The 14963-nt window shown below is 41.7% G+C and overlaps 1 protein-coding gene across 3 annotated transcripts in view; it reads left to right on the top strand.

Annotated features, from left to right (window-relative positions):
• ulk4 (unc-51 like kinase 4) overlaps nucleotides 1-2731 on the top strand; it is a 390892-nt gene extending 388161 nt beyond the window's left edge. For all 3 annotated transcript variants that reach the window (XM_080201895.1, XM_080201896.1, XM_080201897.1), the window contains exon 37: nucleotides 2208-2731. In XM_080201895.1, coding sequence (XP_080058021.1) covers nucleotides 2208-2271 — 64 coding nt within the window. In that variant the 3' untranslated portion in view covers nucleotides 2272-2731. The remainder of the gene's footprint in view (nucleotides 1-2207) is intronic.
• Nucleotides 2732-14963: the final 12232 nt, after the last annotated feature.

Raw genomic sequence — 14963 nt, 5'->3', positions numbered from 1 at the left:
GCCAGAAACCTCTGATTTTGTCCATAGTGGGGATTCTCTGCTGCAGTGAATGGAGTTTTGACTGAGGGCCAAATTCTCCATTTTCAATGGCAATGGGACAGGTATGAACGAGATGGGAGAACCCCGCCCGGTATTTTCATACAGCCCGCCAGCTTTGCTGCCTTGCACAGATGCAGATGGAACAATGTCTCAATAAAAACAGGGGGACTAGAAAAAATAATAATGTTCTTGAAAGCAAATCCACTTCATGTAACAATGGAGAAGACATAATGGGATGTAATACAGTTGCCCGGTTGATTTAACTTTTAAGATCTTATATTAATTATGAGTGAGTTTGAATGATCCTCTTCCTTGTGAATGAAATAAATCAGGTGTAAGAATGGTTTTGGTTGAAAATAAGCATTCATTTTGCTCTACTTTTAATGGACTAAAACTGGCTGCCATATGCTAGAAAGATCCACAAGGTTGAGTTAACTGAGTTGCCAAAGTTCCAATAGTGGCAGCATGAATGATCAGAGAGGCCCCTGAACTTGGTAGAGGATAACAGAGAGAAGATTCATACTCGTGATGGATATACATTGGATGTATCCTTATCTGAAAGTGCTTGCGTGTGGGTATCAGGCAAGGAGGGAATTGACATTGGCTATATTTCCCTCACAGATGAATAGCCTATCAGTATTCATCCCCTAGACTCACAAATGTAAAATGCCACATGGACAGGGCACATGATGGCTCCCAATGTCCATGGATGTGAACCATGGTGGGAGCCAGCAGCTTCAGGAGAGGAGCTAAGGAAATGCAGGTGAAGGCTAGATATGCAAGCATTTTCTTACGAACTCCTAAGAACACACGGGATAGCCATTCAGTTCAATTGTGCTGATTATCTGCCACAACTCCATCTTCCCACACTCTTCCCAATACCTTAATTCCCTAATATCCAAAAATCTTATCAGTCCTTGTCTTGAATATTCTCAACACTGAGTGTCCAAAGTTCACTGGGACTGAATAAAGAAATTTCCCTTCATCTCAGTTCCAAATGCTGACCCCTTATCCTGAGACTGTGACTCCCTCACCAAGGGAAACACCCTCCTAGCACCTACCCTGTCAAACCCCTTAGACATTTTAAAAGTTTCAATGAGATTATCACTCGTTCTGAATTCCAGAGAATGTATGCCCATTGCACTCATTTTTCCTTGTCAAACCATCCATTAATCTCAGGAATCAGTCCAGTGATCCTTCATTGCACTCCCTTCAAGGAAAGTATATCATTCTCAGATAAAGAGACTAAAACACTACACAATATTGCAGATGTGGTCTCACCAAGGGCCTATACAAGTCAGTAAGACCTCTTCAGCCTGTATTGCTATGTATTTGTAAAGCTAAGATACTATTTGATTTCCTAATTGTGCTTGGTGATTTGTGTATATGAACATCCAGGTATACAAACATTTCCCAATTTCTCAGCATTTAAAGAATGTTTAGCATTTCTCTTTTTCCTTTTATGGTGCACCACGTCTGTACATTGTATTCCAGCTGCCATGTTCTTACCCACTCATTTAATCTGTCACTATTCCTTCGCAGCCTCGCTGGGGTCTCCTCACAGCTTGCAAACCAATCACTTAATTTTTCTTTGTGGGTATCCAGACACTACATTCTGCACCCTCTCCTTTCCTTCTCCCCTATGTACTCTATGAACAGTATGCTTTGTCTATAGTGCGCAAGAAATAATACTTTTCACGGAATCCCAATACATGTGACAATAATACTTAAAAATAGTCATAGAATCCCAACAGTGTAGAAGGAGGCCATTCTGCCCATCGAGTCTGCACCAACAACAATCCCACCTAGGCTCTATCCCTGTAACCCCACATGTTTACCTCGCTAATCCCACTAACCTATGCATCCCATGACACTAAGGGGCAATTAAGGATGGCCAATGCACCTAACCCGCACAGCTTTGGACTATGGGAGGAAACCAGAACACATGGAGGAAACCTACTCAGACACAGGGAGAATGTGCAAACTCCACATAGACAGTGACCCGAGGCCTGAATCAAACCCAGGTCCCTAGAGCTGGGATGCAGTAGTGCTAACCACTGTGCCACCATGCTGCTCATGTGGCAAAAAATCCAAATCTGATTGGATTCTGTTATGAGGGCTATAGAATCTTTTCTAGTTATTTACAGTATTTTGTCTATACCTTCCAGCTCCCACACTGATATTGCCATTGCGTCTTTGGCCTCTGAAATTATGAAACTCATTGAGCAGTGAACAGGAAGCAACCAAGACTCCCAACTACGCATGGTGACTTATGGCTGAAGAGGAACGGCTTTTGTTTACAGACTCTTCACGTTGGCTGGTTTTCTTGGAGCACAGGAATTTGATACAAAGGCAATGTCATCAACAAACTGCTGCAACACTGGGAAGAAAGGAACAGTGATAAGTATTTTTTTAAAAGTCATTGCTTTACAACAAAATAAGAAGAATTATGTTACCTCCTTTAACATGACATGAAGTTTGGATACAAATGATGACAAAATGCAGTGTTTCCTATGTTCTTTAATAGATCCCTGATGCTTTAAGCCTGTACTTTGAATACATTTCTGCTCTGATAGTGTATTTTTCCTGTAACTTGTGACATTTTGAACTTGTGAGTTATTTTCTGTACAGTTGGGGTTGGATCCTCAGTCTTTGAATATTTAGAAAAACAATACTCTTTGCTATTCTTCTGTGAAAACTACAGAGTAATAAATAAATAACTATTTTAAGATAATTATTAAGTTTCATTGCTTTTGTAATGCTTTGCTGCAAATCCACTGTTTACAAAATGTAATATTCAAGCTAAAGCTGTTTCCGCCAGAGATGTTAGTCGGAATCCTCCGACCTTTCCCGCAGCTGGGATTATCCGGTCTTGTTGCTGGGAACAAGATTTGGCTGAGCCTGGTGGCACAGTGGTTAGCACTGCCACCTCACGCCAAGGTCCCAGGTTCAATTCCAGCCTTGGGTGACTGTCTGTGTAGAATCTGCACATTCTCCCTGTGTCTGCTTGGGTTTCCTCTGGGAGCTTCAGTTTCCTCCAACATCTTTTACTCCAAAGATGTGCGGGTAAGGCTGATTGGCCATGCTAAGCTGCCCCAAGTGTCAGGGGACTAATAGGATAAATATGTGGAGTAAATGGAGTAGGCCTTAGGTGCGATTGTTGTCAGTGCAAGCTCAGTAGGCTGAATGGCCTCCTTCTGCACTGTAGGATTCTAGGATTCTCCATTCTCGCTGTCAGTGTTGACACGGTGCGCATGACTGGAGAATTCTGGCCGTTATCGCTGGAACTCTCTCTGGACCAGTGAATTTGTGAAGTTTCTACTCATCCTGTCTCAGTAAAACAAATTTAATAATGATAAATTAGGGGAATAAATGTGCTTTGGAGATATTGCTATTGTATCATGTACTCTTGAAATCCCAATTTGAAAGAAGAATTATCGAAACTGTTAACTTCTGCTCCCCCCAGTGAAATTGTTGAGCCATTATAGAACCAGTCTGTCCTGGGGCACAGTTGGTTTCAGTAGATTCTGGCTGGGTTAGAGAGAGTGGGGGAAGTCAGGAGTGGCTCTCATTCCTCCTGCTCACTATCCTCTGCGGGTATTAGCAACAAAGACAGGACCCAAAAGTACACTTTATTTGTAAGATTTTTAAATGTGCATTACAGAACAGTTCAAACTTGACATTGCCTGGTTATGATGCCCTTCATCAAAAATGATGCCAAACCATTAGGGGCAAGTCAGGTGACTGGTTCCTATTGGACTCTGACTCCTCAAGAAGACAGTCCCTTCCGGAGAAGGAATAAAATTGACTTATCTTTTCTTTCTTTTCCTGACCAATGTCCATACTGTCTTCTAAGCAGTAACCTCCTTACACAGGCTTCAGTGTTCTCCTAAAGTGTGTTTCTATTAATCTCTGCCCTCTATTCTTTATCCAGTCTCTCAGAAGTTCATTTTCCCCAGAACTGATCAAACTCCTTTTATTTGATAGCTTCTATGTTTTAAAAAGTAAATTTACCCCTTCTTTGCCTCACTTACCATTTTACAACTTTTTGGTTTGATTTATTATTACTTCTCCCAACTACTTTTGTAGTAGGGGTGGCACAGTAGCACAGTGGTTAGCACTGCTGCTTCACGGGTCCTGGGTTCAATTCCTGTCTTGGGTCACTGTCTGTGTGGAGTTTGCACATTCTCCTTGTGTCTGCGTGGTTTTCCTCTGGGTACTCTGGTTTCCTCCCACAGTGCAAAGATGTGTGGATTAGGTTGAGTGGCCATGCTAAGAAATTGCCCCTTAATGTCCGGGGATGCATAGGTTAGAGAGATTAGTAGGAATAATATGTAGGGACATGGGGGTGGGGCCTGGGTGGGATTGTGTTAGGTGCAGACTTGATGGGCTGAAGAGCCTGTTTCTGCACTGTAGGGTTCTATGATCTATGATCCACTTTATTATTTCTTCTCCCAAAGTGTTGTGAATCTGTGGAATTTGCTACCCCAGATGCGGTAAATGCTAGGACAGTGAGTAAATTTAAGGAGGAGTTACATTTTTAATGGGTTGAAGGATTATGGCGAGACCTCAGGAAAATGGGGATGAGGAGCATATCAGCCATGATCGAATGATGGAGCAGAATTGTTGGGCTGAATGGCCTAATTCTGCTCCTATATCTTATGAATTTATTGTTGTCACGTGTATTGGTATACAGTGAAAAGTATTTTTTCTTGCATGCTATACAGACAAAGCATACCATTCATAGAGCACATAGGGAAGAAGGAAAGAAGAGGGTGAAGAATATAATGTTACAGTCATACCTAGAGAAAGATCAACTTAATATAAGGTAGGTCCATTTAAAAGTCTGATAGCAGCAGGGAAGAAACTGTTCTTGAGTCGGTTGGTACGTGTCCTCAGACTTTGGTATCTTTTTTCCCAATGGAAAAAGGTGGAAGAGAGAATGTCCAGAATGCATGGGGTCCTTGATAATGCTGTATATGTTGTATACATGTATATGTTCCCCTTTAAATGAAAACAGCCAACTTCAAAACAACTTATTTTATTGCCTTAAGTAAATTTGTATTTAAGTTTCTCTTGACTCCGTGTTCATTGACATATCGAACCCACTTCTTCCTGATGTTCAGACCTAACAATCCCTCTGCCTCTTAATCCAACTACACCAATCACATAACCCACAAGCCTGTTTTCCAGTGCAGGAGAAATGTGACAGTGCTATTACCAAGAAAAGGTATTATAATTTCTTGTTTTCCTGATAGACTGCTCTTATGAAGGACCTTGGAAAGTTTGACTATTTTAAAGGTGCTGGTATTGTTGATGTTATTATTCATGTTGAATACATAAATCAGATTGCATTTTGATATGGCACAGCAGATGGCAAGTGCCAGACTGCCCAAATCCCAAAGGGAAACTTGGAACAAGTTGCCAGAATGATTTGCAATTTGTATATTATGAGGAATTCGCTGAAGATAAGCAAATCCCAGATGGTTTTAAATATTAAATTTAAACAGTTATTAAAAAAGAAAATTACAAGTAAAGACTCAAGAACGTCTTTTCATTGTTAAGAATACATTACAAACATTTGCTAAAAGATACTTGATTAAATAAACTCAGAGGTAAAACCTCCTTTTGATGGCATTTACCCTTATAATTTTCTAATCAATAAACTTCCAGTAATGTTACCATACAATGTCCTGCTCTCCAAGGGGAAATATCATCCAAACTACCCTCTCGGAGAGTGGCGGAAAACTGGCCTTCACAGGTTTGCTTTCAACACATACTGTCTTTTTCAAGATCTCACGCCCACACCACAGCAGTGTTTACTATGTTTTTCCCTTTGATCTTCCAATGTTATTTCTACAATTCTTCAGAAGTTTCTCTTCCCAGAATCAATCTTCTTCAATACATAATGGCTACCAAATTTATAAAGTAAACTTACTATTTCGCCTCACACATTTGTGATCTCCCAATTGTATATGTTTTCTTGAATCAACAGTCAATTTTAAAATCACTTATCTGCCTAACGTAAACATCCCATCAAGCTGCTTCCCTGACCCCTTGTTCATAACTATCTCAACCAGTCATCTTCACACCACCTATATTGATTTTTCGACCTTTACAATGTCCAGTCTAATTAGACCATAAGATCATAAGACATAGGAGTAGAATTAGACCACTGAACTCATCGAGTCTACTCCATCATTCAGTCATGGCTGATATTTTTCTCATCTCCATTCTCCTGCCTTTTCTCCATAGTCCCTGATCCCCTTATTAATCAAGAACTTATCTATCTCTGTCTTAAAGACACCCAATGACCTGGTCTCCACCAGTGGAATGCTTCTGCGGCAAAGCATTCCAGATTCACCACTCCCTGGCTGAAGAAATTCCTCATCTCTATTCTAAAGGTTCATCCCTTTAGCTTGAGGTTGTTCCCTCTGGCTTGAGTTTTTCCTACTAGCGAAAACATCCTCTCCCTGTCCACTCTATCCAGGCCTCACAGTATCCTGTAAGTTTCAATAAGATCCCCCTTCATCCTTTTAAACACCAATGAGTACAGACCCAGAGTCCTCAACCGTTCTTCATACGACAAGCTCCTCATTCCTGGGATCATTCTTGTGAACCTCCCCTGGACCCTTTCCTAGGCCAACACATCCATCCTTACATATGGGGCCCAAAACTGCTCATAATAATCCAAATGGGATCTGACCAGAACCTTATACAGCCTCAGAAGTACATCCCTGCTCTTGTATTCTAGCCCTCTCAATATGAATGCTAACTTTACATTTGCCTTCCTAATTGCTGACTGAACCTTACTAAACCAATCATTCCCAGCATATGACAATGATATTGAAAAAAATATTAAGAGCTCTCACTTTCCCCACAAATTACAGTCGACTTTATTATGTTTTATACATTCGATAGGCGTACCTTGTATCTTTTTATTACAGAATCTGGTCTTCAAGCAACCTAAAGTGTGCTCCTAATGGCGTCAGGTCCTCGCGATTTAAAATGTCGTTAGACGCCACAGTAGGGTGGCAAAAGTGAAACAGTGAAATGTGCAAACTTGTTTCTTTTCTGGTTAAGGAACTTCCCAAATCTCTGGGGATGGTCAGTAAATGACAGCAGTGTGAAAACAACGTTGGTGTATTGTAAGAATGAACTGTGACTTTAATCTTCCCACAAAGTTTTGGGCTGTATTTCTGCAACCACTGTTGCCACTGAGAAAGTTTCGACCAGTAGCTCGTTATTTGTGTTTCTGCTAACCTGGAGGCTTTCAGACCTGCTATTTTTATTCCGGTGGCACTACTGTGGGAGCACTATTGTAGAAGATGTTTTAAAAATAAGGAGGAGATAAATAGTTGCCTTTACTGCACAGGCATGGAAAATTATGGAGGAGATATTGGCCTCATTAGCGCCCAATGTTTAGGTGGTGTATGGTATCCTAACACGTGTCCAAGAAGAACGTGCTCTCTTAATGGGAAGTGTGCCAGATGCTTACTGGTAATGAGATTTGCAAGTGCATACCATCCTGAGCAGACAGATTACGATGTTGACTGAGCCCCTTGCTCCAATTATTTGATAAACACTAAAACCTTGTGTTTAAATCAAACACATCTTTATTAGGAAAATGTAAAAAAACTTTAAATACTTACAATGTTATAAGACCTATTCTCTTACACTGTATTATAAATAACTGCTTCGATTCCCCTATAAATCTCTTATGATAAGTTTACAAACATAAATTTTAACTACTTCTATTTATCCAGTAGGGGTGTCTCTATCCACTCAGGCTGGACAGGCATAGAGAGGGATCAGACTTCATCTAATATACAGCTTCAGATTCCTTTCTTCTTGTTTCTGTTTTTCTCTTTTAATTGGTTTCCAAAACGTCAATATTTATCCTTTGAATTCAGCTGAAACGCATGCATTTCCGCACACAGGACTGACCACAGGCGTATCATTTGAATTGGTTTACTGCAGCTGCCTGGCCTTCGGGCAATTGTCCTCAGCCTTTCTAACATCCAAAATCAGTCTTCTGGCTCCATTCCAGACCAGGTTCCTGTCCATTTGACCCATTAAAATGGTGTGTTGTTTCTTTCCTGCTGACTTTATCACCCATTGTAAAACCAAAAACATTTGCTGCAATTAAATAGAGCAGTCCACATACTCAGCCTGAAGTTAAAACCTCTTGTCCTGAAGTTAACCACACTTCCCGTCTGGCCACAGTCATGCCCTTTCTTTCTTTGCTTGGCCAATGATACATTATCTATATATGCCATGTTTGTGAACCCAACTGTCCACTCATGCTGACGAAGGAGCAGCGCTCCGAAAACTCGTGATTCCAAATAAACCCGTTGGACTTTAACCTGGTTTCGTGAGACTTCTTACTGTGCCCACCCCAGTCCAACGCCAGCATCGCCACACCATTTTGTATTAAGACAAGAGCTTGCCAGCTTCAATGAAATCAACCAGCACACAACATATTAATCCCACAAAGCTGAATGTGATAGTTAACAGAATGAAGGTGGCAACAACTTCACCCTTACCACCACAGAGCCTTATGGCTTAGTACCATTCCTCTGCCTTTTCCATGTACCCCTTGTACATTGTTTTTGTTCAAGTAATCACCTAATATGGCCCTCTTGAATACCTCGATTTAACCTCCATCCACCACACTGCCAGGCAGTGCATTCCAGATCCCAACCACTCGCTGCGTGAAAAAGATTTTTGTCCACATCACTTTTGTTGGTTTTGCAAATCAAGTTAAATCTGTGTCCTCCTCATTCTCGATCTTTTTACCAGCGGGAACAGTTTCTCCCTGTCTACTCTGTCCAGCCTCATGATCTTGAACACCTCTTTCAAATCTCAGAGGGCAGCTTCATGAGCAGCTTCAGACTGCGGTGTGGCCAGTGGCGATCTGGGCTGGCTGAATGGCTGACAGGCAGCAGCAGAGTGGCTGGTGTAGGAGTATGAATGCTGTTACCCTCAGAGAAGACAACCGAGTGAAACAGCAGGGAGCAGGGATCTTCCCACCTTCCCCTTTTCGGAATTAAGAATTTGTTACCCATTCACTAGGAGAAGTCAGAAATTCTCCAGGGTTCAGACTGGGGACGTGGAGCATGAGGTAGTTTGTGAAAGGAAGAAATTAGGGGAATTATAATTACTTGGCACAAATGAATAAGAAATCTTCTTAATTGAACAATTGTTAGGGAATAATAAGCAAATTTAAGGAAATAAGCGATAAATTAGTCGCCTCTGGATTGTTGAGGTAGTTGGAAAATTTGCCAGAAAGGAGAAGTACGCTCATTGGTTTCATTAAATTGGCTCAAGATGTACTAAAAAGGAAAGTTTATGTTTGGAGATAATTAGAGGATATTTCCTGATGAGAGTCAAATTTTCAGAGAAGGAGATTCATCAGAATACATCAGGGCAGCATGGTAGCACGGTGGTTAGCACTGCTGCCTCACAGTGCCAGAGACTCGGATTCAATTCTGGCCTCACGCCACTGTCTGTGTGGAGTTTTTAAGTTCTCTCTGTGTCTGTGTGGGTTTCCTCCCACACTCCAAAGATGTGCTGGTTAGATGGCTACATTGACCCTTAGTACAGGGTAAGTAATTTGGGTTACAGGGACAGCACCCAGGTGGGATTGTTGTCAGTGTGCAGGTTCGATGGGCCAAATGGCCTCATTTTGCACTACAAGGATTCTTTGATTTTATGAGAATAGGGAGAGAAGTAGAAGACTGGCTTGGATTGTAGAGAGTCCCTTTGCGAAGTATTTAAACTAACTGAAATCAAGAATACCGGAATGTGTATTCCCGCAGCGACCAGTGATCATGGGACAGTTGGCAACACAAGTAACTACACAATACATTTAAATTACAGAGACCAATTTAGTTTATGTACAGGGGAACCAAATAAGCATTCAGGAAATCCCTAAAAATACTTTTCTATTCATATTACAGTATTGGAGTTAAGTACTGGAATTACATACACGTGCTTCATTGAGGCATAAATGGGAACTCTAATCCCAATTGAATAATGGCTGTGGCTCAGAATAGAAAACATTTCACAGGATTGTGTTAAATAATAGTTGGGATATCACCTAGATGGGTGCAGCTCTAACAACACTCAAGAAGCTCGACACTAAACAGGACACAACAGCCCAGCTTGATTGGCACCCAATCCACAATCACTTTCCCTCCAGCACCGACAAACAGTGGCAGCCCATGTGTACCATTTACAAAGGTAGACTGCAGCAACTTTAATAGCACCTTGAAGGACAAGGGCAGCAGACGCATGGAATACCACCATCTGAAAGTTCACCTTCAAAGTCACCCACCATCCTGACTTGGAAGTATTTTACTGTACCCTCACTGTTGCTGAGACAAAAACCTGGAATTCCCTCCCTAACATCGCTGTGGGTGTACCTACAACACACGTACAGCAACGATTCAAGAAGGCAGCTCAACACCACCTTCTCAAGGGCAATTAGGGATGAACAATAAATGCTGGCCTAGCCAGCGATGTCCACACCTTTTAAAAGAGTCAAAAAAAACTGGATATACAACACTCGTGAGGTACCCCGGAATGTTTTATTATATTAGAAGTTTAAAGGTTATTTGTTAATCACAAGTAGACTTACATTAACACTGCAATGAAATTACTGTGAAAATCCCCTAGTCACCACAGTCTGGCACCTGTTCAGGTACACTGAGGGAGAATTTAGCATGGCCAATGCACTTAACCAACCCATCTTTCGGACTGTGGGAGGAAACCAGAGCACCCAAAGGAAACCCACACAGAAATGGGAAGAATGTGCAAACCTCACACAGTGACCTGAGCCAGGAATTGAACCTGGCGCTGTGAGGCAGCAGTGCTAACCTCTGTGCCACCATGCCACCCGTATAAATACAAGTTGTTGTTTCTCATACGTCCAGGTGAGGAGGGGACAAATGACTCTCCCCATTTACCTCAACCTCTTTTCACTGCATCAGGCTTTTCTGTTTGAAAAGGATATAGTTGCCAATTCAGTGACTACTTAACTGTTTATGCACAATGATCATAAAGTAACAAATTGGACAGATTTTATTCAGTTGAGCAAGGTGGTAAGCTTTATTGTACTTAAACTGATCTAAGTACTAAGTAAAATAATAAGATACACAAACACAGCCCACACAGTTTGGTGATATAGTTTGTTTCAGGCTGGATTTGATGGAATTGATATTTCTGGTTTAATAATGTAGGTGACTGAGTTGGTGTAGCAATGTTGATTTTGTTTCTTCTAAGCAATCTCTGTCTGCAGCAGAGTGTTATCAGATGGTAATAGGCAGTAAGCTGGGCTCAAAGGAAAATCGGCACGTCCACTACGACTCTCACCAATTTTTAAGGATGCACCATAGGAAGCATTCTTTCTGGTTGTATCACAGCTTGATATCCCCTTGCTCTGCCCAACACTGCAAGAAACTACAAAGGGTCGTGAATGTAGCCCAATCCATCACACAAACCTGCCTCCCATCCATTGACTCTGTCTACACTTCCTGCTGCTTCAGAAAAGCAGCCAGTATAATCAAGGACCCCACGCACCCTGGACATTCTCTTTTCCACCTTCTTCCATCAGGACAAAGATACAAAAGTCTGAGATCATGTACCAACCGACTTGAGAACAACTTCTTCTCTGCTGCCATTAGATTTTTGAATGTACCTACCTTAAGTTGATCTTTCTCTACACCCTAGCTATGAATGTAACATGATATTCTGCACGCTATCCTTTCCTTCTCCTCTATGTACGCTATGAATGGTATGCTTTGTCTGTACAGTGTGCAAGTAACAATACCTTTCACTGTACTAATACATGTGATAATAATAAATCAAATCAAATCAAATCAAAGCTTGCCAGGTAGATTAGAGCAGAAGGCAGGAGGGACCCCCACGCACTGCAGGCATTCTCTCTTCCCCCTTCTTCCTTTGGGAAAAAGATACAAAAGTCTGAGGTCATGTATCAACCGACTCAAGAACAGCTTCTTTCCTGCTGCTGTCAGACTTGAATGTCCTTACCTCGCATTAAGTTGATTTTTCTCTACACCCTAGCTATGACTGCAACACTACATTCTGCACCCTCTCCTTTCCTTCTCTATGAACAATATGTTTTGTTTGTATAGTGTGCAAGAAACAATACTTTTCACTGTATGTTAATAAGTGTGACAATAATAAATCAAATCAAATCAGCTGGGTCCTTTCTCTCAGCAGCTTGTCCTCAGTTTCTACTATGAAAACACGTTTAAAACATACAAAGGGTTGGCTTGCCATGTGACCGTCTGTCAGGGTGATCCAAATAAGGTAATTGCCCATGTATTGTAAGATTAATTTGATTAGCTCATGTCCGAAAAGCTATCTTAGCCAGGGTGCCATTGTCCATGTGGTCAGTCTTAATGGTCACTCTCCAAAGCTCAGGTGATTGCCATAGTTGCCTTGCTAATGACAGATAAACTCCTTCATAGTCCGCTGAAGTCTTCGATGGGTTTGCAATCATTTATTCTCCATCATTTAGCTTAGAAGTGGGATGTATCGTAATGCAAATTGGGGTAGCCTCTTCTGGCTGCGATTTCAAGTTATCGTCAGCCTCCGTGTTCTAAGAGGTTTTCAGCCAGTGTATTAAAAACCATTATTTGGCATAAAGCACATCTTCATGACCATGCAGTTTCAAAATAAGGGATTTCCCATTTAAGATGGCAATGAGGAGGAAGTTCTGTTCTCAGAAGCTTGTTAGGTGTTTTAAATAACTCCCTTCGTGGAGGCTGGATCACTGAGTACATTCAGTGCTGAGCTAGACAGATTTTCGATTGTCAAGGGGAGGGTAAAAGACAGGAAAGTGGAGTTGCGGCTACGATCAGTAAAGCTGTGATCTTATTAACTGAGGGAGCAGACAAGGAGCCTATTGGCCTACTCATGTTCTTATGTAGAGATAACAGATAAACTAGGACAGAGAACTTCATGAACAATCTGAAAGAGCAGATTGTGTAACATGTTATCATGGGGAAATTTGAGGGTTTCTGTGGCACAGTCAATCTAAGGGAGGAAAATTATAGAAATTTCATAGAAACCCTACAGTGCAGAAGGAGGCTATTTGGCCCATCGAGTCTATACCAACAACAATTCCAACCAGGCCCTCTTCCTATAGCCCCACATATTTACCCCACTAATCCACACATCCCAGGACATTAAAGGGCAATTTAGCATGGCCAATCAACCTAACCTGCACATCTTTGGACTGTGGGAGGAAACCAGGGCACACAGAGGAAACCCCATGTAGACAATGTGCAAACTCCATGCAGACAGTGACCCAGGCCTGGAATCAAACCCAGGTTTCTGGAGCTGTGAGGCAGCAGTGCTAACCACTGTGCTACTGCGTTGCTTTTGCTTTTTGTTATTCAGTTGTTTGGAAAAGTATCAAATAGAACTTAATAGGTTAGCTCTGTGTGGTGTAGCATCAGGCAATAATAATCATTCTTTAGTTCAATTGCAGTTGCCACAAAATAATGTTTAGCAGAATCAGCAAAATCATTGCTAGGCCTGAACTGTGGTAATGTAACCAATTCTGGGCACCAGACTTTAGGAAGAATGTCAAGGCCTTAAAGAGAATGCAGAGGAAACTTAATAGAATGACACCAGGGATAAGGGGCTTATGGGGAAAGTCCCAGATAAGTAGAGAAACTAGCATTGTTCTCTTTACAGAAGAGAAGATTGAAAGGGAGATTCGATAAGGGTGTTCAGAATGTTGAACACTTTAGATTAAGGAAATAAGGAGCAATTGCTTTCAAAATCAGAAATTGGAGATTGGCAAAGAACCCAAGGCAACACAAAGAAATACTTTTTTAAAAAACATATAAAGGCAAAGAGCTGACACAGGCATAATGGGCTGAATGGCCTCCTGTGCCACATCATTCTGTGATTCTCAGAAATTGCTTTAGTTAAGATTAAGGCATTAAATGTTGACATTGCTGCAGGATTTAATGCCGTGCATCCCAGGATGCTTAGCAAATGGGAGGAGGTCCCATGAGCCTCTAGTTCTTACACTTCATTCGTTGAAGTTCTTTTTTTTAATTCATTCATAGGACGTGGGTGCAGCTGGCTCGCCAGCATTTATGGCCCATCCCTAACTGCACTTGGAGGGCAGTTGAGAGTCAACCGCATTGCTGTGACTCTGGAGTCATATATCGGCCAGACCAGGTAAGGGCAGCAGATTTCGCCCCCTAAAGGAACATTAGTGAACCAGATGGGTTGGGCTGATAAACTAGATCATGGTTTGTGGACCCCATTACTCAACAAAGGGAAGAAATTGAAACCTCAATTGGACAACCGGTTGGAGCATCCAAAGGCAGGAAGGATACCGTGACCTGATACCAGGGCTTCAAAGGCTGAATCATGAGAACTGGTTGCATAAACTTGATGGTGTAGTCTCTTGTGCTTAGAAATTTGAGGACAAGTCAGCAAGTACCAGGTCATTTATGATCATCTAGATATATCTACATGTCTCTGGCCTAGGTTAACTCTCTTGGCTTACTCGATTCAGATGGATCCCTAGAGACAATTTTGCCACTTGCAGCCCAGTTGCAACATAAGTAGTGTCCTTAGCTGTTATCCCAGTATCAGCCCAAGCTGGTGCGGCAATATCAACTGATGGTAATGCATTGGTCATCACTTTTCCCAATGACAAGTACAACACTGCTGCCTAATGTTGGTATGTGGCTTTTAACGTTAGTACACTGCTGTCTAATGCTGGTAACATTGCTGCCTAATGCTGATACACTGCTCCCTAATGCTGGAATACTGCTACATACTGTTGGCACATTGCTGCACTTCCAAAAATTCAAATGGTCACTTTTGATGGCCACGTGCCCTGTGTGATGCTAAGTGACCATGTTGTA

Source organism: Carcharhinus amblyrhynchos, chromosome 2, assembly GCF_965287045.1.
Source record: "Carcharhinus amblyrhynchos chromosome 2, sCarAmb.v2.hapA, whole genome shotgun sequence".
In the NCBI taxonomy this organism is placed as follows: Eukaryota; Metazoa; Chordata; class Chondrichthyes; order Carcharhiniformes; family Carcharhinidae; genus Carcharhinus; species Carcharhinus amblyrhynchos.
Note: the sequence above shows the minus strand (reverse complement) of the source record. Positions and strands in the feature narration are given on the sequence as shown.